Source organism: Amphiprion ocellaris, chromosome 10, assembly GCF_022539595.1.
Source record: "Amphiprion ocellaris isolate individual 3 ecotype Okinawa chromosome 10, ASM2253959v1, whole genome shotgun sequence".
Classification (NCBI taxonomy): Eukaryota; Metazoa; Chordata; class Actinopteri; family Pomacentridae; genus Amphiprion; species Amphiprion ocellaris.
The window spans coordinates 3,111,429-3,135,121 of NC_072775.1; the positions used below are offsets into that span (position 1 = coordinate 3,111,429).

General features: G+C 38.7%; 1 protein-coding gene across 1 annotated transcript in view; it reads right to left on the reverse strand.

The window, feature by feature from the left end:
• st6galnac3 (ST6 (alpha-N-acetyl-neuraminyl-2,3-beta-galactosyl-1,3)-N-acetylgalactosaminide alpha-2,6-sialyltransferase 3) overlaps positions 1 to 23,693 on the reverse strand; it is a 126,033-nt gene that overhangs the window by 70,293 nt on the left and 32,047 nt on the right. Inside the window, exon 5 of the mRNA XM_055014066.1 lies at positions 1,823 to 2,017. Within this exon, the coding sequence (XP_054870041.1) occupies positions 1,823 to 2,017 (195 nt within the window). The remainder of the gene's footprint in view (positions 1 to 1,822; positions 2,018 to 23,693) is intronic.

The following is a 23,693-nucleotide window of genomic DNA, read 5'->3' on the forward strand; positions in this document are numbered from 1 at the left end:
GGTAAAAGTTCCTTGAAATAAGTTATTTTTTCTTGTTTTTAGAGGGACATTTTTCCAGTGTAAGTCTGCAGAAGCTGCCAGTCTTTTCCTGATTTACATGAATGTCCACGGGGAGAGGGCAGTGATTTAAGCAGGCTTGTCTGGAGGCAGAGGGAGGAGCTCACGTACAGATTGCTGTAAGGCCTGATTGCCTCTGGGCCCATGTTGCGTGGATGAAGCTCTCCGGAGGCCGAGGATGACGCCCCACATTAATCTGACAATATCAGTCTGCAGAATATAAGGCATCCACTTGTGGCGAAGGACCAACGCATCCATTGCAGCTCCAAATCCAGACTCCAGAACGAGTGAATCCTTCATTCTCCCGTCAGCCGGAAACACTGCATGCAAAATATCAGGTTTTCTCATACAGAACCTCCAGTCTGAGCTGCCTCCCCAAACAACAAACACACAGCTTGGTTTTTACATTTTGATGTGGTGGGAATTAAAAGGCTTTGATATTTCAATTTCCATAAATTGTGCGGGGAATATACAGCACAGAGCTGTTTGAAGGCCGAAGAATAGGATCACGGACATGGCTGTTTGGAATTACAAAGAAATAATGCACACAGGAGACATCAAACAGGCGTTTTCAGATCCATCAAAGAGAGCCGATATAATGAATGATGAAAATCCTGAAGGAGGAGCAGCGTTTGCCTGAGTGTCTCTGAATGCTCCGTCATTATGGAGGGGAAGCTGACGGGTTAATGTTAATGAAGAGAAAAGGTTACTCGTGTTTGATGCAGGAATGACACCCACAATGTAATACAACAAATGTAGAAAAGGTTTCTGGTAAAACATCATCTGGAGACTGCAGAGGAGAAATGATTCACAAAGTAAGACGTATGTGAGAAGAAAACATCCGACATGGTGCACAGAATGTGCACTGAGCTGCTGAAAACATTAAAGCTCATTGATTAAACTCTAGAAACACCAGTCTGCGGACCAAAGATGCATATTTAGAAGTTCTGGTCAAGAAAATTACATTCTCCTCCCTTAAAATATCCTTCCTTAACCCTCCTGTTGTCGTCATTTATGGGCACCAAAAAATGTTGTTTCCTTGTCTGAAAAAAATCCCAAAATTCAGCAAAAATATCCCCAAATTTCTGAAAATTTGCAAAACCTTCAGGAAGAAAATTCCAATAATTCCCGAAAAGTTTCCCTTAAAAGTTTTAGAAATAAAAATCCCCCAAATTTGGCATGAAAATTCTTGTAAATATTTTCAAAAAATGAGTAAAAATCTTCCAAAAACTCTTAAAAATATCTAGTGATTACATATATATCATTAAAACGTCTCATATTTTCTATTTTTTGTGAATGTTCTTAAGAAACATTTTTAACATTCCTTTTTTTCCATCAAAAAATGCTCAAAGATTTCCCAAAAATGTTGAAAATGTGGACATCAGAAGTTTCACATTTTCAAACTTTAAAACGGGTCAATTTGACCGGCAGGACGACACGAGGGTTAAATTTATTTTGAGTTTTCTTGTAAATTCAACTCAAAACAAGATCATTTCAAGATTGTTTGACTTAACAAGATATTTAAGATGCATTGTCTTAAAACAAGTCCCTCCATCTGCTGAAATGTCTCTTGTTAAGTGAATTTATCTTAAATCAAGTGGGATGAGATGTTTTGACTAAAAATAAGACAAACAGACTTGTTCAGATTTGGAGTTTTTGCAGTGTGAAAATGTGGCTCAAAAAACACGAAACAATGAACTGAAAGACACTGGGGAGTAAATTTGGCAATAGAAGTTTTAGGTTGGAGTTTTTCTTTGCGGCTCACCTCCTGTCTGGGGATGCTGACGTAGCCCAGGTGAGGTTTGAAGGCCTTGTACGGCTGCTTGGAGAACATCCAGTGGCTGCTGAACGTCTGGCCGAACACCGGCTGCAACAGGAAGTAGGGCTTCTCCGAGTAGCTCACCACCACCACAAAGAGCGAGACGGCCACGATCAGACTGGTGGCGATCAGCGACTTCCTCTGTGGACGGACAGAAAACCAGTTCAGGACAAGTCCGACTAACGCACACACATCACAGAACGAAGCAAATGTACAGCGTAGAACAACAAAAGGAAACTCTAGTACACATTTAAAGATAAACTTTACACATAAAGGTGCACTGTAGTTTAAAGAAGGAACAATTACATAAAGCTTAGTGGATAAAGCCTCTTAAACTTTTAGTACCACTGAGCTGAAGAGCTGAAAACAACTTTATCCAACAGAGACACGATTCTTTCCAAAAGTTCAATGTTTCATAAAACTGTAAAATGAAATCCTCAGCTTTATTTTCTCTTATTCTTTGGAGAATTAAAGTCAAGAAGCGAAAGCTTTAGCTCGACTATTTCAGTTAAAAAGTTGCAAATATATAGTAAATATGCTCGAATAGAACACAGTAAATACACTGCACAGATCATTTCCACTCGTAGAGACAGAATCTATTTAAAATTGCAGAAAGGATGTATCATAACTTAAACATCTCTGTCAGAATTTTACATCTGGTTTATTCCATCTTAAACCACCAGACGCTTTCTGTCCGACCATTTGTGGTTTGCTAGAAACTTTTTTCACCATAAACTACGGATATTTAGAATTCTGAATCAATGACATAAGAAAAACAAATTCATCTTTAATAGTTCCTGAGATATTCATGCAAACAGCCTCAAGTTTCAATGTGCATAAAACATGCTGAAAGCAGGTAGTTTTTAAAGAAATTTATGTCAGAAGTGTTTGAAATATCGAGCTAAGACTCCTTCATAAATATCCATGTTGTAGGTTATACAAATTTAAGGCTAATGACAGATGTTCGAGCAGAAATATCTATTAAAATTTAAAGACCTGGGATGGAATTATTCATATTTCTTTGATTTTGTCTGATGTTTTTACTCTTACAGGACTATGGCTCACCTGAACTACATTCACATCAACACATTTCATAACTGCATTTTACCTTCCAAACAGGTGGTTTAGTCGTGTTTCAGAAATAATCTCAGTGCATTTTAGCACAACAGCCAAACTAATATGCTCTCGTTTTTAAAAATATGGAACTTTTGCAACCATCATCCACACCTCTGGAGTGTCTGGACCCCCTGAAGCTGACACTTTTGGAAACGCTTTTGTTGAGCCCGTTTTAGTTTGAAAAATATTACAAATTTTGTTCACTTTCTTGGGTCTTATCTGTCACTATGTCTGTATAGATTCTCAGTCATCCAGGTCATGGTAATCGTAGGAGCTTCAGTAGAAACATCTGGACTTGTCTTGTAGGTTCTTTAACCCTCGTGTCGTCCTGCGGGTCAAAATTGACCTGTTTTAAAGTTTGAAAATGTGGGAAAAAAAATATTAACTTTTTCATGGAAACAGGACAAGTGAGATTTCATAAGAATGCATTTCAAGAGAGTCAACAGAAAACCGTCTGAATAGGGAGAAAAATGTCCTTGTTCTGTGAGGAGTTATTTCCTGAGCAGCAATACAAAGAAAGCGTTGAATTCAATCATTCTGTTTTCCATCCAAGGCTGACGACTCGCTGTAACCTCCTGCCTTCACTTCAAATGCATCGAGAACAGAAAGATCTCTCTGAAGTCTTCCTTCTTCTTAGATAGTCAATTTGCAGAGATTAACACTTAATCTCAGCTCGTTGACACGGTTTCATCTTTCCGACGTGATCGACTCGTCACGCTTTCAAACAGCTCTGAGGCTGTCATCATGTTAGAGAAGCAGCAGAGCTCCAAGAATGGAAGTCAGTCGGCCCAATACTCCGGTCCAGACTCAACTTTCTAATCTATACATTAAAAAGGCATTCATGGCTTCCAGAGGATCAACCCCTCTGACTTTGGCTGACCAATAACATTTCATCTTGAGCAGGCTGAGCTTTCTGGTTCAGAGTGGACCTTTGACAACTAAAGGACCAGTAGCTGTGGAATTGTATCCTGACGCTCAGGGTTCCCAGAGGATAAATCCTACTCACTTTGGCTATCAGTAGACTCTACATTTATTACCACCTGCAGACCATAAAGTGAAATATTTGGATAACTAAAAAATGACTCCCCGTGACATTTTTGAATACACATTCATGGTCTCCAGAGGATAAATCTTCCTCATTTTGGTTATCAATGGACAGCTTAAAGTTTCTGTTTTAGAGTGACATCCTTTTGCGACTAAAAGATGAATCGCCCAGAGGACAAACCCTTCTTACTCTGGCTATCCCTAGACTTTACATTTATGACACCAGCATATGGAGAAGTGAAATATTCTGACAATAAAAGGACGAACTGCCATAAAATTTCATAGAAATATCTGAGGTTTCAAGAGGAAAAATCCTACAAACTTTTGTGATTCTGTTTTTTTTTTTGCTTGAGCTATTAGATGAAAACAAAAGTTCTTGCTTATTGATGTAAATATCTCTCTATATATCTGACGGATTAATACAAACGTTCATGGTTCCCAGATGATGTTGATATTTTAACTTCTCTCACTTTACCACTTTATTTCCAAATACCTTCAAAACAATGACATTCAGCCACAGATGGAACGGATAAACTAAAACCACTGAACAGCAGCATGTTAGTTTAGGTATTGTATGATAAGTAATTAAATCAGAAAACATACTTTATGTGTAGGAGAACTGTAAAGTCACTGGGGATCATCAGCAAGCTAAACCGTCTGTTAAATGAGTCTTTTGGCCTCTGAATAATTCAAGGATTTACCCTCATGACTTACAGCAGTATTGTTTGGGCGAATCTGCAGAGACTTTAAGTGTTGGAAAAAAGATTTGTATGACTGACCTCTGTTGAGCCTTTCAGTAAACTCTATATCCCGCCAGTATGTGACATAAATATTCATCAGATATGTTTGTATGTGAATATATGTCTTTGCCACTCAACTATCACCTTTTAAAAACATCCTCAAATTAAATTCTCATGTTCTTATTACACAGAAGAGGCTCAGCTCACATTCTACCAAACATATTATAGTATGTACTACTGTGAGTTGGCTTTCTGTTAAACATTTTCAGGAGAAATTTCCACTTACGAGGTGACCAATCATGCTGCGATGGCTTCAACCAAGAGCACAACACACAGAAGTTATAAAACGTTATCTGAGAAATACAACAGTGGAGAGAACTCAGATGTTTGGTGTTTGTTTGTTTAGCCCATTTGGCAAATTTTCCACTGCTGATGGCGATGTTTGAGAGAAGACTGCTGCTCAGAGAGGACATCAATGAGGTAGAAAAACACTGCTTGTTGTTGTTTTCTGATTTTAACCAATCAGCTGTTGTTCACTCAGAACCCATTCTGGAGTATTTTCTTTGTTCTTCTATCAAAGTGACCTTGGAAGAAGTTGTTCCTGCAGTCAGAAGTTGTTGCAGTGGAAAACATCCAGTTGTTCACTAATCTGAACGCTGGTGACGGTGGTGAATGTTTTCTCCTTCACAGGAAGTCTGTCGTATGAGCCAATAGTTTCTTGACCTCGTCTATCACATCGGTTATATTTCTGTTGTTTGGATTCTATGCTTTTTTTTTTTTTTTTAAAGCTGTGCAAGTAGAAAATTGAATTAAACATGGGTTTGTTCACTCTGGTTGTGTAATTATGTTATTACACAACCAAAATGCATTCTGATTTATGTTTGGAAATTATCATTTCTCCCCAGATAGTTGTGACTTTGACGTAGGAGGAAAGGCTTTGAGTTGGAAGGATGTCAGGAAAAGGAAGAGGAGGATGAAGACATCAGTCAGCAGCAGGACGTTTACTCAGCAAACCAAAGTCTAAGTACCATGTGGAACCATTATTCTTACGGTACATTCTGGTTAGCGCTGCAGCTGTCGATTATTTTAGTAATCGAGTATTCTATCAATTATTCTGGTGATTAATCAAGTAATCGGATTCCACACTAGGCATGCCCGTTATAACATCAAAAGTGAAAATGAGCATACTGTGCAACAGAAATAACCATCCTGGACACCCACTCTACTCCCATTGGCTAGTGATATTAGTTTGGCTGAGAGCAAAAGCTGCGTTCCCCTCATTCCATTGGTAGATTGGCAATGTAGTCCTTTTTTCCCAAGACAAACGCCGGCGCTGCCCGCTGGAATTACGGCACAGTACCTGAATACTTACAGAAAACATCCAGGGAAGGTACGTGTCACTAGATGTGTTTTGCCTGTATGTAAACACGCCGCATCTGAAAATCACACGCATGGTGGGCGGTCACTAGTGGGCCACTAGAGGTCACATGACAGCGCTGACCTTCAGCAGCCGCTACATGGTCACATGACTGAGCTTTCAGCTTGACAGTCCTGCAGATGTGTCGGATAAACACAGCAGCTCGGCCTCAAACTTTCTCTTTTATTTCAAAAACACTTCAGGGAAAAGTATTTCTGAAAGCATCTGAGGCGAGAAATAATCTGTGCAGGAACTGAATCTGTCCTGGTTTTAGTTCACTAACGGCTAGTTTAGACGACCGTTTAGACCACGGACTGGTTGGAAACTCCTGCTGTAAACAGTAGAAAAGCTGCGCTGGTTAAAACAGAAGTGTCCCATCAAATTTAAGGACCCACCAGACCGCCATTTCGTGACCTGGGGTCGAGCATGGAGTTGATAAAACAAAGCCTCGATTCAGAGAATTTTGCCTTGAGGATGCGTTGAGGATGATCTGACCTCACAAAACTTCAGAAAACCTTTTGAACTAACCGTTGTTAATTTAAAATGAGGACAGAGCAACTGCATAGCTTGTTTCTTAACTAAAATAGTTTCAGAAATACATTTCGCTGAACTGTTTTCAGAATAAAACAATTTGGGTTATAATATGACCTTTTGTCCTCCATTTTCTGGGTTACAAAGATGACCCCATCCAATATATGACAGATTGGCTGAAAAACAGCGACAGTAAACATATGTTGATTTGACACATATCAGACCTAATACAACAGAAATACATTTCCCTCAAACAGTAGTTGAAGGACTAGTTTGCTGCTATGCTAACATTAGCATTTAGCTCAAACCAAACATGAGCATCAATACGCAGATTGAGAGATTCTATGTCTGAGCCAAAGCAGTTTCGTAGCTCCCTGGATTTGCTTTCATATGACCGTGAGTGTTTCCCCAAATGGCCTTCCAGTTCCTGCAGACCACTGGGCAAATCTGGCACCAACACTGGATCTGTCTCTCTCCTGTCTCTTTATTCTGTTTATAAAACCTCACAGAGCTGCTTACATGGCTGTAGACTTGTCTTGTCAGAGGATTAGGGCCCCTGTTCACTGTGCATAAACACAATAATCTACTTTTCTGCCGCTAAAGCAACAGCTGGGTCGGCATTGTTTCACACGCTGCAGAAATGTGCCGGTAAAAGGTATTACAGCCTGACAGAAAGAGGCGAGAGTGATGAATAATGGATAAGAGACGGAGGACGAGGAAAGGTCTCACAGAGGAGAAGTTATTGGCAGAGCAGGGCGGGAGATCAATGCACCGAAGAGAGAAAGAATCAGACCGGGGTGGGAAAAAAAAGAAAAACTCTGCAGTGTGCTACAACATCTTGGAGCCTGGGGGTGATGATAAATTTCAGCAGCACCAGACACGGTTTATTTTTTATTTTTTCCAGGAAACTTCAATAACATGCTGCTAATCTAACACACAGCACTGGTGGGAAACTCTGGGTTTTTAGGAAGGTGGTGTTTGGCAGATGCTTTTGAAGTTATCTGATGGTGAGAAGATTGGATGTTGTAATGGTGAAGCCCCCCACAGCCAAAGAGCTGCACCATCACCACCTCTGATCTCCAACATCAAACGTCCCCAGGAGGCACCGGCGGCTTCAGGATGAGATCAAACATATGTTGTTTCGGCGGGGGGGGGGACGGTGACCATTTGCTGCACTGACAGGCGTATCACAGTTTACCAGTTGCATGCATGTTACATCACGCATCATTTCATGGCATTACTGGACGTCTTTGATCACAAACACAAGGTCTCAACTTTGATCTAGTACCAAAGAGGACAAATGAGAGATCCTATTTTTCCACTCCAAGTATTTTACAAATAACACGCAGCACTTTCCTGAAAGGACAGTCAGTCTGCTCCATGTCATCCAAATAAAAAAAGAGGAAAAAGAAGTGGCAGGTCATTTTCTGAAATGCGCTGTAATGGCCAGTCATCAAGAGTCCATTATGGAGCATGAAACCAATTCCTTTTAAAGCAGGAGGGTTCATCAAGAGGGGGAGAAGTACAGCCCTCAGCTCAGTCTGCAGAGCTGCAACATCCATCTGTTCTCATGAGGATGGAAAATTTCCTGGTCTCCTTCAATCTCAAAGCAGCCACAAATCACGGGGGAAATGATGTGTCAACGTCTGGAGGCGATTGGAGGCTCGGCTCGGGCGTCACGGGGCGCTGAACCTCCACCAGCTCCAGCGTGAGACTCGGCACCTCTCCTCGTTCGCCCATCCATCACTGCGATCGCAAGTCGGCCTGTTGAGCCGTGAGACGCTGAAAGTTGAGGGGCTGAGAAAGGAGTGAGCGGGACCATTAACACCAGCAGGAAGACGGCTATAAAGTTTCACCATTAGAGCTTTCGGTCAATGTTAAACATTTTGCTTGAGGAATACGACTCCATATGAGGCCATAGCGACCTTGTTTGCCACCATCAGATCAGACAATGATGGCCATTAACTGCAGCGCCACTTATGCTTGCAGCCGTCGGGACGTTTCATTTAACGCTCCCCGACAGAGCAGCTTTGAGGGCTATTTTTAAAGGTGCTAAAACCCACATGGAGGGGAATCGATCTCAGTTCACAGAAACTCTGTGTGGCATCGCTGGGACCTGGACACCAGAGAGCCATAATTCTGCTGCCTTCTCTCCAGCAGCGAGTCTGTGTGACCAGATTACATATAAGAGGAGAACATTATTGATGGCCGCTCCGTCCATTTGGGACGATGACCTAACGGAGTCATCAGCTGTTCAGACACTGAGCGATGGCCAGCGGTGTAATCAAGTACATTTACTCAAGTACAGAATGTTCTACTTCAGTATATTCATGTTGTGTTATTGGATGCTGCATTTCAGAGAGAAAACCTGCATTTCTAACTGCACAACGTTTATTTAGCAGCTTTAGCTTAACATATTACAGATGCTAACTGCTACAAAAGTAAAATGCTGCTGACTAAATATCAAACAGCAGTTTGTCGGCCAAAAGAAATAGAAAGTTGTAAAACCTTAATTTTAAGCATTATCTTAGAAGTCTAATTTCTAAATTTTCACTGCTTTCTCCGTTGAAACTAATGAGCTAGCTTATTAAATTATTCTTTAACCCTCCTGTTGTCTTCATATACAGGCACCAAAAATGTTGTTTCCTTGTCTGAAAAAATCCCAAAAATCAGCAAAAAATTCCTCAAATTTCTGAAAATTTGCAAAACCTTCAGGAAGAAAATTCCAATAGTTCCTGAAAAGTTTCCCTTAAAAGTTTTATTTAAAAAAAAAAAAAAATCCCTGAAATTTGGCAAGAAAATTCTTGTAAATATTTTCAAAAAATTAGTAAAAATCTTCCAAAAAAAACCCCTAAAAATATCTAAAGTGATTCCATATATATCAGTAAAACTTCTAATATTTTCTTTAAGAACATTCACAAAAAAATCAACCAAAATCCTACGAAATTCACTGGATTTTGGTTGATTTTTATGTGAATGTTCTTAAGAAACATTTTTAACATTTCTTTTTTTCCAACCAAAAAATTTTCAAAAATTTCCCAAAAAAACATTAAAAATGTGGACATCAGAAGTTTCACTGTGAAAATATATTTTTCCCCACATTTTCAACAATTTGACCCGCAGGACAACATGAGGGTTAAATCAGTGCTAAATACATTCCTAAGCTAGGCTACTTAGCTTTTAGCGGGGCTTCTTCATCTGTTATTAATTTTTTTTACCAGTTTGATTTAATATTTAACTATTGCCTGTTTAATGTGCAATATTTTTTGGTGCCCGTAAATGAGGATAACAGGAGGATTAAAGTCACATTATCACAGACTATAAATACAACATGGCCCAGTGTACAGCAGTAATAAAAGTACTGATGTGGTATTTTATGTTAAAACTACATTTTCCTCATAATATTTATATACTTCTACTTTCAGTGCAGGTCTTTTTCTATCAGAAAGGTGTATTTTGACAGAAAAAGATCTAAAGCTTCTCTCCAAACATTACTATCTGTATCAATCACTACTTAATCGACACCAAATAGGTAATAAATCTGAAAATTGCAGAAAAATCAACAAGTCGTGCTCAATTCACACGTTGATGAATGAAAATTCAAGCTAAATTAGCTGTTTATTTCCCTCAGTCATATTGTGCAATCAGACTTTCACCTCCATCAGGCTCTATCCTGGCATGAAGAGAATACAATTCTCCACAAAGAATAACGGCTCAGTAAACAACACGCTGTAGTTCAATCCAAAACACTAATGGCGATGGGTTCTGCAATAATGAGAGGCTCAACCTGAAGAAAATGGCTCATGAAAAAACATATCTGCTAGCTATTTTCCAGGGTCTCCTGGGCAATGGGCAAAAAACTGAAAATTACATTTGCAATGCAAAAACGCTACCTCGCTGGCACCTGATTCCTCCACCACGGTCCAGAGAGCAGTTAAAATACAATTTCAATTAAGGCGTTTGAGAAAATATTTACCAAGTCTTTCTCTCAGTCTTCTGCTCTCTTTTAAAGACTTACTGAGGCAATAAGACGGCAGCGTAAACACAGACTCTCCACACTTCATTCATGTCGTATTTCTGGCTTCAAAAGTCGTCCAGGTACGAGATCACAAACTATTGATTCCCTGCAGGCTTCGCTGAACGGTACACGTCACGCACGAGCTGCCCTCTAAACCCACAGGAGGCAGAGCGATAATCGGAACCTTGCTGCATTTAGATCAGGTTCATGTCTGATTAATTCTATTCATGAGGCATTTATTCATGTCTTTTGGGCTTTTCCTCATTACATGTGTGCATTTCAGCTGCAGTATTCTTCCAGTTACAGGTGAAATAAACAGTCATACTGCAAAATGTACTCAAAGTAGAAACAGTACGGAGGCCGAATGTAGTTCAGCTGACTTTAACTTTTCTATAAACTGTTCTGTTGTTTGCTGAGCAAAACAAGACTGTAGGCCAGACAAACTACGGAAGCAGCTCTATGAAGGTGAGATTTTTATCAATCAATCAATCAATCAATCAATCAATCAATCAATCAAAGTTTATTTCTATTCCTTTACAACAACCCAAAGGGTGACCAAAGGGCTTCACAGTAAAAAAACAAAACAAAACAAAAAAAAAAAAGAAAATAACTTAAAAACACTACAGGAACTTAAAACAAGACAATCACACTCGCACCTACGGGCAAATTTAGACTAATCGATTAACCTCAGCATGTTTTTGGACTGTGGGAGGAAACCCACACATGTACAGGAGAACATGGAAACTCCATGCAGAAAGATCTCAGGAAGGCCAGGACACGAACTGGGGATCTTCTAGCTGCAAGGAAACAGAGCTAACCGCTGATCCACTGTGCAGCCCGTAAAATATACAATAAAACAATTAAATAAACAGCAATAAAACAGCACTAAAATGTAACGTCTAAAAGAAATATAAGTAATAAAGTGTCACCATGTCGCTGGGTATGAAAAGCCGTTTTAAACAGGAAGGTTTTGAGATGTGATGGAGCAATACCATTTCTGAGTCCTAAAAAGTCTATTCTGTGTCTATTCTTAGTGTTTTTTACTCAAAGAGGAACAAAAAATAAAAATAGAACTATGAAAAATCATTTTAAAAACAGTTTTGACCCAGGTGGATTTGTGCTGAGAGCAGGTTGAAATCTTCATATTCAGGAGACTCTTCAGTGATTTCCAGACTAAATTACCAGAGCAGCAGTTTAGCAATTACAGATCCTTCTGCAGGGGTCCTAGAACGTCAGTAAAATCTCACAAAGGTCTGTCTTCATCCAGTCAGCATCTTAAAAACCTCTCCTTTCAGTGCATTATTGAGCTAGGGAAGCCTGAACATTTGCTGCATTGGTGAGCTACAGCCTGGTCCACGGTTCATCTGAAGGCTGCTGATCCCAGCTGAGGCCAGCAGAGGGGGCAGTCACCTCACAGCTGTCAGCCTGCATCTTCAAAAAGCATCTGTGGATCTTCTTTACTGAGCCTCTGGTCTGCAGAGACCCTCCAAACATCCATTGTAGTCCATGAACCAGACCAGATATTGGTTCCACCTCAGGTGACCAAACCTAAGTGGTACTAAAATGTACGTTGGGTTAATACAAGTGCATCAGGATGTGAGAGTCTTTCCACCCTGGCAGCTTTATCACTGATTAGTGGAACGATCACATTCACCACAATTCATTTAAATCTCACCCTATGCAAAGATCACATCTAATGTTAGTCAATAATCAGATAAAACTGTTTGAGAAAGGGTAATATTTTTTAATAATTAAACATCAGATCCAGATGAATGCATTTCTTGTTTGTACTTTCTTTTCATGCTTCTTTGGTTTTGTCATTTTGTGTCCTGCTTTGTTATTTTGTGTCTCATTTTTGTCATTTTGTGTGTCGTTTTTGTCATTTTGTGTCTTGTTTTGTCATTTTGTGTCTCGTTTTTGCCATTTTGTGTCTCGTTTTTGTTATTTTGTCTTTTCACTTTGTCTCAGGTTTGTTACAGTATTGTTGTGTGCTGTAAAGTTATTATACAGATGACGATGTGCAGCATGTGGCGTTTCTTATTTTTCCGTAATGAGGAAAAATCCTATGGAATTCTGTCCTGTCGTGTTGATGGGACTTTTGGCTCAGACTCTTTCATTGTGTCCATTAAATGATAACATTTATTAGGCTGTGAGTCTGTAACGGCATCATGTCAAAATGTAAACTAGAGACATATAGCAAGTTAAAAAGACCAAAAAGAATTGGTCACCTTGAGTGGTACTGATACTGGAGATTTTGGGTCCGGGTCCATGGACTACTGGTTTACTTACAGCATTTCAACACTAAAGTTTATGATTATTATTCATCACCAGAGAAACCACGGTCTTAATTACTCTGAAAATACAAAAAAATGCATCCCATTCATTTCTATTGCCATTGCTCTCCCTAACCAGAGAAAACAAAATAAAGGAGCTTCTGTTCCAGTCTTCAGATCCAGACGTTCGAACATTTTTAACCTGAATAACTTCACTAAGTTATAATTTCTTTACAGCACGAGTCCAAAAAACATCCAAAAACTTAGACGAAACCAGAATTCCTGCTCGCTGACGGTCCCTTTGGTGATGAGCAGTGTGGGATTCAGCTGCAAGGAAACAGTCGGGTTGAGGAATATAAAATTATAATACTATATAATATTATGCACCATAATATTTAGTTATTTCTGCGCTGAGAGGATTAATCTGTCAACGGACTCTTTTAAACAGCAAAAAAAGAAAAATGTCTCAGTCCTGCTTCTCAAATGTGTTCTACTTTTCTCTCTTTCTACTGAAAAAGATAATATTTTGTGAAGGCACGCACATTTTTAATAATTTTCTTAACCCTCGTGTCATCCTGCAGGTCAAAATTGACCCGTTTTAAAGTCATTTTTGGGAAATCTTTGAACATTTTTTGGTGGAAAAAAATAAATGTTAAAAATGTTTCTTAAGAAGATTCACAAAAAAAAAATCAAACAAAATCCAGCAAAATTCACTGGATTTTGTTTGATTTCTGAATGTTCTTAAAGAAAATATTAGAAGTTTTACTGATATATATGTAATCACTTTAAATATTTTTAGGATTTTTTGGAAGATTTTTTTGAAAATATTTACAAGAATTTTCTTGTCAAATTTGGGAGATTTTTTGTAAAACTTTTAAGGAGAACTTTTAAGGAATTTTCTTCCTGAAGGTTTTGCAAATTTAAAGTTTGAAAATGTGGGAAAAAATGTATTTTACAGTGAAATTTCTGATGCTCATATTCTTTTTCCCTTAAAAGTTTTATTTTAAAAAATTCCCCAAATTTGGCAAGAAAATTCCTGCAAATATTTTCAAAAAATGAGCAAAGATCTTCCAAAAAAATCCTAAAAATATCTAAAGTGATTCCATATATATCAGTAAAACTTCCAATATTTTCTTGAAGAACATTCAAAAAAAAAATCAACCAAAATCCAGCAAAATTCTTTGGATTTTGGTTGTTTTTTTGTGAGTGTTCTTAAGAAACATTTTTAACATTTCTTTTTTTCCACCAAAAAAATGTTCAAAGATTTCCCAAAAATGTTGAAAATGTGGACATCAGAATATTTTTTTCCACATTTTCAAACTTTAAAACGGGTCAGTTTGACCCACAGGACGACATGAGGGTTAAGTAGAAGCTGCAGCAGAGTCTAGCTGACCGCTGACATGCTGACTGGTGAGTGTGTAACATAAAACATAATGTTTCGATTGTTTTACCACCACATCCACCTGTCTGACTGCTCTGTGATGTTTTCCGTTGAATAGGTCTAACGATGAGGGTTCTACGATGCTCATTCCTGTTTATAGATCAAATCCGTAGAAGAGAAGTCATGATAATAATCCCTGAACCCACGCAGGAGGATATAGGCTGTGCATGAGTAACAATAGGAAGCTGTACAACAACAACAACAACAACAACAACAACATGTCCTGATGCTGCACGCTGCTTCCACGCTATCACCCCTATCAGCGGTGACATATGAAAGCAAATCCTTCAATCCAGGTCAAATGAACACTAATCTACTGTGCTGGCATTAAACTGGATCATTATGGAGCCGAGCATCACGGAGAATCTTAATCTGGACCCAAAAACAGGAATCTGTTTGATTTTATGAGGACGAGACTCTTCAGGGGGCGATAAGGAGGAAACACCCCATTCATAGATGCACAGGAATACTGAAAACCAGCGCTAAACGTGTGCGTGTGCACATGTGTGTCTCTGCACACGTGCTCTGGGGTGCGTGACTGCGACAGGAAAGCAGTCCAAACCCATTTGACTAATGCATATCTGATATCAAATGGAACATAATCCCCACAAGTACAAAGGATTAAACACTCCACGGCATTCACTCTCATCTGGATGCTGCAAAGTTTCAGGACGAGAAAAAACAACTAAAAGCACAGCAGCATATGTTCAGAGGAACGCTTCGGAGACGCTCCACTTCGTAGGAGAAAGAAGAATCTCTCAGAGAGAACAGAGGAAGAAGCTGCTCTTCATGCTGCTTTGAGGAGTTGAAAGCCAGAAACAAAGAGCCGAAGTTTCAGGTTTGACTGGAAGTTGTTGTGTCGCCATAAAGACTAGGAAAGATAGACACTGATCCATCTCAACAACGCAAACCACTAAATGTATACTTCTACTCTTCCAGTTTCTAAAGCAAAATCTACTTTATATTCCACTGTTTGTCTTTTAAAGCCTCAGTTATTTCTCAGAGTCAGATTATTAACCCTCGTGTCGTCCTGCAGGTCAATATTGACCCGTTTTAAAGTTTGAAAATGTGGAAAAAAATATATTTTCACTGTGAAACTTCTGATGTCCACATTTTCAACATTTTTGGGAAATCTTTCAACATTTTTTGGTGGAAAAAAAAGAAATGTTAAAAATGTTTCTTTCACTTTAGATATTTATAGGATTTTTTTGGAAGATTTTTACTCATTTTTTGAAAATATTTACAAGAATTTTCTTGCCAAATTTGGGGGCTTTTTTCTTAAATAAAACTTTTAAGGGAAACTTTTAAGAAATTATTGGAATTTTCTTCCTGAAGGTTTTGCAAATTTTCAGACAAGGAAACAATATTTTTTGGTGCCCATAAGTGAAGACAACAGGAGGGGAGCTAAATATAATGATGAAGGACTGAACAGATCAGTTTATCAGCAGCGGTAGAAGAAGGAAGTATCTGTTCTAGTTATACAACATGATTTATCTCATAGATAGATAATACTGATTATTGGTACGCAAGGAGACCAAGAAATGATATTACAAGAGATATCAAATTAAAAAGTTTGTGTCAAAAGTTAGAACAACACAAATTCCAACAAAACACAGTTGCTAGTGATGAAAGAGGAATCAGAGGTAGAAAAGAATAAAAACAGCTTCCTGATAGGAAACAACTCCTGAAGACACTTTATGGTCTGTAGATTTAGGTTCAGGTTTTGTTTGTTTCTTCCTCACAGTTTCTGAGGTTTGTTTGGTTTCCTACCGTAGCCTACACTGCCCCCTAGTGACCACACTATGCTGTTTGGTTTATTAAGCAACAAGCCGGATTCATTTTTTCTTTTTCTTTCTTTTCTTTTTTTAAAATTCTGCAACATTTTCAAATTTTCTTGACAGTTCTATGGAAACACTACAACTGAGAATCTCTCTTGGATAATCAACACCAGCTCATGGTCCAGGAAAACCCAGCAGCTCCTGCACTTCTTCTAGCGACTGAAGAAGATCTGGTGGAGAGCAGCCAAGACGCATGACTGCAGTCATCAGAAACAATGGTTATGAATCAGTACTAACTCCTGTGTGGATCATGGGACTAAAACAGACAGAAAAGAAAACATGGAATCCTAAAAGCTGTTTTTGGCAGAACAATGCCATAGATATTGATGGAAGAACTGAAGAGATTTTGGTTATTATGCCAATCTTGGCCAGGACTCCCTTGAAAAAGAGGTTTTTAATCTCAACGATGTCTCTCCTGGTTAAATAAAGGTTAAATAATATAAATAATAAAAAGCATGGTGGTGGCAGCATCATGATGAGAAGCATTTACCCTCTACCTTTACAAGCCTTCACGGTCCTGCTGCTAAGGAGCATCATGATGCTGCCACCACCGTGCTTCACATCATGACACCACCACCATGCTTCACGTCATGGTGCTGCCACCACCGTGCTTCACATCATGATGCTGCCACCACCATGCTTCACATCATGATGCTGCCACCACCATGCTTCACATCATGGTGCTGCCACCACCATGCTTCACATCATGACACCACCATCATGCTTCACATCATGGTGCTGCCACCACCGTGCTTCACAGTGGGAATGATGTGTTTGTGATGATTGTTGGTGTCCTCCAAACACAGCGTCTTGTCTGTCCCAGTTGACTTTAAAGTTTCCAACACGCCTTCTGGAGAACTCTAGTCAAGATTTAATATAAACTTTTTTCTCTTTTCCCATAAAGCTTTGACTGTTGAAGAACCTGGTAACGGTTGTCGTGTGGTCAGCCTCTCCCACTGAAGCTCCTCCAGAGGAGTCATAGGTGTCTTGGTGGCCGTCTTCACTAGTCTCACTCAGTTTCTGAGAACATCCTGCTCTAGACAGATTTAAGCATGCGTTATATTACTCCTATTTCTTAATGATGGGTTTCACTGTACCGTAACGGATATTCAGTCACGGAGAAATGTTCTTGTATCCATCCACTGACTTGTGCTTTTCAATAACCTCAACACCTCTGACAGCAAAGATCTCCAAAGAGTTGTCTAGACAGCTGAGCACATCTCCCTTACACATTTCTGCAATAAATAAATCCGTAGTAGCCATCTGGGGTCATTATTTTAGAATAACAAGACCAGCTCCTATCTACATGAATGAGGAGGGAATTATAACTGTAACTTCAGTGGAAAACGTGACATAAAAACATAAGGAAGAACATACGGAAGAACATACGGAAGAATGTATGGAATAACCAGTCAAATCGGATAAGAAACACTTGAAAAGTTTGGTGACTTTGTCCAAAAATGAAACCTCCAGCAGTGTGGCTGACTCTTCCACCCACTGAAGGTCCTGGAGCCTCAGAAGAAGCAGGACTTCCAGACCTCCTCCTACTTTAAACCATCTCCTCCACACCGGCTCTGACTGCAGCCTTTCATTTGGAAATCTGGTCCAGCTGCCCCAAACACTTAGGAGCATTATACTTACTGCTGGTACAGATATATCTTAAATTATATTTATATTTATCTGCTGCAGCTCCCAGATTACAGCCATGTGCTGTGGATGTTATTTCCTGTCTATTATTGGACTTAATGTCCTGTTTGTTTCAAGTCTGCAGTATTTCTTGTTCTGTCCTGTGTAATCTGCACTCATCTTAAACTGTATTTTATTTTTAGCAGCACTGTGGTCATGCTATAAAGGAATCACAATAAAACTTAGATCAAATCATTAATCAATTAATTAGAAAATCATATTCAATATAATGTTGAAAGTAATTCAACTCAAAATCAAATTTATTTTCCAATTTATTTATTTATCAACAACTAACATTTTTCAAAGCAGATTATCACTCTGTTAAAAAAGTCTGAAGTGGACTGAAAAGCTTTGTTTTTCCTGAATCTTGGGTTAAATTAGTCAGTTTATCAGTTTGATTTTCATAAATGGTAACGTCTCATGATGTGTATTATTTACATCATAACACCAACAAGCCTGGCTGGAGGAAAGTAAAGTTCTTCACCCCCCCAAAAAAACAAAATAAAATGAACTAAAGAATTTTTTCTGCTGTCTCAAGCACAAACACACAATAAAGCTTAAAAAAAGAACCATAAATCAGGCGAGGGGATTCAGTTATCAAGGTTTTCCTCTATGCTGTTCCATGTAAACTCAGGGAACCAATAAGTCACCAATGCTGTCGTTTCCCCACATTCAGAACAGATAAATCCAGTTCACTGGACCTTTTCATTGCTGCAGATGCACTAAATTACATAAAGAATCTGTATTCAGCGTGGATTAGACATTCCGTGGCCCATAATAATATCTGTTGATTACTGATCCAACGGATGGCATCTTTACACTGGAAAAAAATGCTCCTCTCAAAACAAGAAAAAAAAACTTATTCCAAGGAACTTTTACCTTGAAATAAGTGAAAAGATCTGCCAATAGAACAAGTGAAAAATGGCTTGGTAAGATTAAAAGTTTCCCTTAAAAGTTTTATTTTAAAAACATCCCCCAAATTTAGCAAGAAAATTCTTGTAAATATTTTCAAAAAATGAGCAAAAATCTTTCAAAAAAATCCTAAAAATATCTAAAGTGATTCCATATATATCAGTAAAATGTCTAATATTTTCTTTAAGAACATTCACAAAAAAAATCAACCAAAATCCAGTGAATTTCACTGGATTGTGGCTGGATTTGAATTTTCAGAAACTTGGGGAATTTTTTTGCTGAAGTTTTAGATTTTTTTCAGACAAGGAAACAATATTTTTTGGTGCCTGTAAATGAGGACAACAGGAAGGTTAAATATATTATTTTAATACTGTAGTGAAGCCTGACAATGACACTGCAAATTAAATCACAATATCTGTCAGAAATAATCACGATTTCATATTTTCCCCAAATCGTTTTCACCCCATTTAAAGCCACTAAGCTGTAATTAAAAGCCATAAATAAACGACCCCAGCCAGCTATAAAGGTAGAAGAACTCCACATTTCAGATCACCTGCTCCAGGCACCGGGCTTTATGATGAAAAAAATGATGACAAACGTTCCCTGCTCCATAATATCTACCACTGCTATTTTTAGAGAGCTGTGAGTCGGACCGTCCAGCCAGAATATCTCCCGGCAATCCCAGAAAATAACTTCTGCTGCTCACTTATAACAAGAGTCATTTTAGCGTTATCCATCTGTAATATGTGAGCTTTTAAGGGCGGCTCTTCTGCTCCAGATGGCCGCCGGGCAGAGCAGACCAGCCAAGGACAAAGCTACTGTACAATAAAGCATGAGCTGCTCTCCATCCTCCACAGATGTTCCAACTTTAGCCTGCAGGCAGCTGGCAAGGAAAAGTTTAGTACAAAAAAAACCCCCACAATTAAATGCAACGTGCACAAGAGAGCAGATGCTGCACGCACAGCTGTGGATTTCTATGGAGAACTTTACAGCAGAGCAGCAGTTATTCCCTCCGTCTCTTTGAAGGGTCATCGCAGCGGGAATCTGGCTGTTGAGGAAAATATCGACCAGAGAAAATCCATTTCAATTTGCCAAATGCCAGAGCAGGATTACTGACATTTAGCAACTGATATTTCCCTTGAAACTCAATAGTATCCCTCGATAAGTCCATAATAGAGCCTCATCTCATTGATAGTGATTACACACAGTGTGTATATAAATATATATATCCAGAGGACGACTCCACAGGGCATCTGGCAGGATTTAGGAGACAGATGCCCAACATCATCAGCTGGACAAACAGCCACGCCAACTTCCCTAATCACTCAGCCGAGTCCAGAGATTTCCCTAAAAGTCTGCTTTGTTCAGCAAATGTGTCCGACAAGGAAAGTTCTCCTGGAAGCGGAGAAAGAAGTTCGCCGTGCTCAGTGAGTTTTCAAGTGGTTCAGCAGTGCACTGGAAAAAATGCCTCTCTCAAAACAAGAAAAAAAAACTTATTTCGAAGAACTTTTACCTTGAAATAAGTGAAAAATTCTGCCAATAAAACAAGTGAAAAATGGCTTGGTAAGATTTCTTGAAATAAGATATGATGTTTAGAATATTGAGATCTTAAAATTAGCTGGAAAACTTATTTTAACCCTCGTGTCGTCCTGCAGGTCAAATTAACTCGTTTTAAAGTTTGAAAATGTGGGGAAAAATATATTTTCACAGTGAAACTACTGATGTCCACATTTTCAACATTTTTGGGAAATCTTTTTACATTTTTTTTTTGGATGGATGAATGGATGGATGGATGGATGGATGATGGATGGATGAATGGATGGATGATGGATGGATGAATGGATGGATGGATGGTTGGATGGATGGATGGATGATGATGGATGGATGATGGTGGGTGGATGGATGGATGGATGGATGGATGGGGGATGGATGATGGATGGAGGATGGATGGATGATGGATGGATGGACGGATGAATGGATTGATGGATGGATGATGGATGGATGGATGAATGAATGGACGGATGGATGATGGATGGATGATGAACGGATGGACAGATGGATGGATGATGGAGGATGAATGGATGGACGGATGGATGGATGGATGGATGGATGGATGGATGGATGGATGGATGGATGGATGGATGATGGATGGATGGATGGATGATGGATGGATGGATGGATGGATGATGGATGATGGATGGATGATGGAGGATGAATGGATGGATGATGGAGGATGAATGGATGGATGGACGGATGGATGGATGGATGGATGGATGGATGGATGGATGGATGGATGGATGGATGGATGGATGATGGATGGATGGATGGATGGATGATGGATGGATGGATGGATGGATGGATGATGGATGGATTCTAAATATAAATAGGTATTTCAACAGTTTGTTTTGTACTTTGTGTTGGTCTAAATTCTGACTTGTTGATGTTTTACTGCAGATGTTCATCGGTTCTGAATGTTTTTCAGTCTCCTTCATTTCCAGTCAATGGAAAAACCATGAAAATACTGATTAGCGCAGCTTCATACTATAATTAATGCTGATTCAAGAGAGTCATGAACTACAGACGGAGGAATCTCATCTTCCTGAGCTGTGGAACGAACAGGATCCGTCAGATAAAAGATGTGTTTATGCATTCAGGACGTATTTTTACATCTGAACCAACCACAGCCGCTTTGTTTACAGCAGCAGAAAAACTCTCAGATTTTCCAAACAACGAATGCGAGCGGATGATTTGCCAGCGCGGCTTTTTGTTTTTCATTAATCCTCTTAGACTGAAGGTGCTCCAGGAGCCTCAGCAGCAGCAGCATTGTGGAACTAAAGTGGAGCAGCTGCTGCACCCGATAAACAGAGCAGACAGGTGAACCCACAGCCACCAAACAGCCGTCGCTATGAGGCAGGTGTTCACAGGTGTTCACTCTCTGAGGTGCTGCTGCTCTGTGGTGCTGAATCTGAGGACGGACAGCTGGTGGCTTTCAGCTGAATTAATGCACTGGAAAAAATGCCCCTCTGAAAACAAGAAAAAATACTTCTTTTAAGGAATTTTTACCTTGAAATAAGTGATTAAAAGCTGCCAATACAAGTGAAAAATGGCTTGGTAAGATTTCTTGAAATAAGATATGATATTTAGAATATTGAGATCTTAAAATTAGCTGGGAAAACTTATTTTAAGTTATATTTTACCAGGATTCTTAAGCTTAGGTGTCTGAAAATAAGCCAGACAGGCTAAAAAAACAGCAGTTGTTCACTCAAAAATAGATTTTTTCTTTCATATAACCTCCTAATTTGAGATGTATTAACCCTCCTGCTGTCCTCTTTTATGGGCACCAAAAATATTATTTCCTTGTCTGATACAAATCTAAAAATCCAGCAAAAAAATTCCCCAAATTACTCAAAATTTGCAAAACCTTCAGGAAGAAAATTTCCATAATTCCTTAAAAGTTTTATTTTAAAAAAAAAATCCCCCAAATTTGGCAAGAAAATTCATGTAAATATTTTCAAAAAAATGAGTAAAAATCTTCCAAAAAAATCCTAAAAATATCTAAAGTGATTCCATATATATCAGTAAAACTTCTAATATTTTATTTAGGAACATTCACAAAAAAATCAACCAAAATCCAGCAAATTTCATTGGATTTTGGTTGATTTTTATGTGTATGTTCTTAAGAAACATTTTTAACATTTCTTTTTTCCACCAAAAATGTTCAAAGATTTCCCAAAAATGTTGAAAATGTGGACATCTGAAGTTTCACTGTGAAAATATTTTTTTCCCACATTTTCAAACTTTAAAACGGGTCAATCTGACCTGCAGGACGACACGAGGGTTAAATTTATTTTGAGTTTTCTTCAACTGAAAACAAGATAATTTCAAGATTGTTTGACTTAACAAACATTTAAGATGCATTGTCTTAAAACAAGTCCCTCCATCTACTGAAATGTCTCTTGTTAAGTGAATTTATCTTAAATCAAGTGGGATGAGACATTTTGACTATAAATAAGACAAACAGACTTGTTCAGATTTGGAGTTTTTGCAGTGCAGAGCTCTGGCTGGGTTTCCATCGGGGATAATCACGCTGGCTGCTGCCTTTTATTACCTCGGCTTGGTACCGATGCTACCATCAGACCTGAACACATCTCTGACTGAACAGAAGCCAGGAGGTTCTTCAGGACATCTGATGCTGTCGTCCACGATCCTGCAGCAGGAGGAGGGGATAAATCCTAACCTGTCAGGGCCGTAAATGAAGGAGGGAGCAGGCGTGGCGCTCAGTTGGACAACACTAATGCAATTACAGGGATTTTCTGCTTGCTCAGAGGCTCAGTTCAAGGGCAGAGCAGAAAGCTTGAAGGCAAGCTGCAGTAAATTAGCCGTTACTCAGGGAAACAGTCAGACCTGATATAAAATACACTCAGGATTACAGCAGATCAACTCCAGCCTGATTTAACCATCATATCGTCCTGCGGGTCAAAATTAACCCGTTTTAAAGTTTGAAAATGTGGAAAAAAAAATACTTTCACAGTGAAACTTCTGATGTCCACATTTTCAATAATTTTGGGAAATCTTTGAACATTTTTTGGTGGAAAAAAAGAAATGTTAAAAATGTTTCTGAAGAACATTCACAAAAAAATCAACCAAAATCCAGTGAATTTCACTGGATTTTGGTTGATTTTTTTGTGAATGTTCTTCAAGAAAATATGAGAAGTTTTACTGATATATATGTAATCACCTTAGATATTTTTAGGATTTTTTTGGAAGATTTTTTACAAATTTTTTGAAAATATTTACAAGA